General features: G+C 38.1%; 1 protein-coding gene across 1 annotated transcript in view; it reads left to right on the plus strand.

Annotated features, from left to right (window-relative positions):
• The window catches only part of LOC106810304 (neuralized-like protein 4), a 46,591-nt gene that overhangs the window by 34,584 nt on the left and 10,438 nt on the right, over positions 1–1,569 (plus strand). The window contains exons 19-21 of the mRNA XM_014813609.1: positions 112–208; positions 743–850; positions 1,169–1,307. Coding sequence (XP_014669095.1) covers positions 112–208; positions 743–850; positions 1,169–1,307 — 344 coding nt within the window. The remainder of the gene's footprint in view (positions 1–111; positions 209–742; positions 851–1,168; positions 1,308–1,569) is intronic.

The following is a 1,569-nucleotide window of genomic DNA, read 5'->3' on the forward strand; positions in this document are numbered from 1 at the left end:
CTTCTCTATTATCCACTCTTGATATGGTGTAGCTATACTGTTTGAGGTTAGATCTAGTTGCACTAGTGTGTAGAAATACTTGTAATCATCCAAGACATTCTCACATTTCAGGTATCCATAGTAACAGATGCAGAGGCTGAAGGGGTGGCATCAGTAACTAGCGCGTGCGTGAAACAGGAAGACAAGGAGAAAGCTGACATGGAGAGTGGTATGTTTGTGTATTAATTAGAAACATTATTATTATCCTAGATATAAACCGAATTTTCGGTTAAATTAGAATTTATTTATGCTGCATACAATTTTTATGCTTAATGTTGATGCGACAAAAGCTTCAAAGCTTTCAAAGTTGTTTGTCATGGAAGTCAACACGAAAATTGCTGTTCTCATTATTTAATAAATATTAATTGAGTTAATAAGTTTGTGGGTGCGTGACGCCTTATTTCGTGTCAAATTCCGTAGAACTGTAATTACTGAACTCCTTGCAGTCACTCTGTGGCAGTAACTTTGATCCAGTATTCATATTTAATATTTAATATTAATATTACTTATAAAAATAATGCTAATCATACTTAATATTCAATTTTTATATAACTTCATCAACATTCCTTTCATGTTAGAGATTTTATAGATATATATAAGTCTATGAGTTTCTGCTACAGCAATGTGAGTCAAGGAACGTATGTCAGTGTAACATGCATTTAGTATCTATCTAAGTTTTCGATTTTTTAATTTGTTATCGTAGGCAAGACAGAGAAGCTTCTCATCACACCATCTGTCGAGCCAGCCATCCTAAAAAACTGTGAATACATGAAAACCTGTGCTGCACTCATCGCCTCTCTAGGCATCCCAGGTTAGTCATCGTGAAATGCTCGTCTATACATCGAGAAGAATATTCTTTAATGATTTCCATGATAACTATATTATATTATTTTTTAAATGTGATTATATCGTGTAATTTATATTAATAAAGTAATGTTGATTGAATACGAATCAGCATTGCAGTGCTTGACCATACATAGCTGCCTTGATATCAGAACAACACAGAGGGAAATGTAAAATGAGTAAGCTTAGGCGCGATTCGGGATGGATTCAGAACGTGGCAATTAATAATAAATAAATTAAGTCAATTAATAAATTAAATGAAGGAGATCGTTCGTGTGTGTTGCAGACGTGTTCTTCAACTCTGCACTCAGCGTCTGCTACTGTGAAACGTGCTACAGAGCGCGGGGCGATGAGCCCTACTTCAAGGGCGGAAACCCACCCAAAGATTACGGCATTCCATTCGGCTGGTGCAGGTTCGCTCTGAGGTAGGCTGAGTGATGAAAGGTAGCGTGCTACTCAACATGAGAAAAGTGCGAGAGAGAGAGAGAGAGAGAGAAAGAGGGAGAGAGGGAGAGAATGTTCAAGAGAGAAGAGGAGGAGAGAGAGAGAGAGAGAGAGAGAGAGAGAGAGAGAGAGAGAGAGAGAGAGAGAAAGAAAGAGGGAGAGAGGGAGAGAATGTTCAAGAGAGAAGAGGAGGAGAGAGAGAGAGAGAGAGAGAGAGAGAGAGAGAGAGAGAGAGAGAGAGAG

The sequence above is a fragment of the Priapulus caudatus genome, unplaced genomic scaffold (genome assembly GCF_000485595.1).
Source record: "Priapulus caudatus unplaced genomic scaffold, Priapulus_caudatus-5.0.1 Scaffold430, whole genome shotgun sequence".
In the NCBI taxonomy this organism is placed as follows: Eukaryota; Metazoa; Priapulida; class Priapulimorpha; order Priapulimorphida; family Priapulidae; genus Priapulus; species Priapulus caudatus.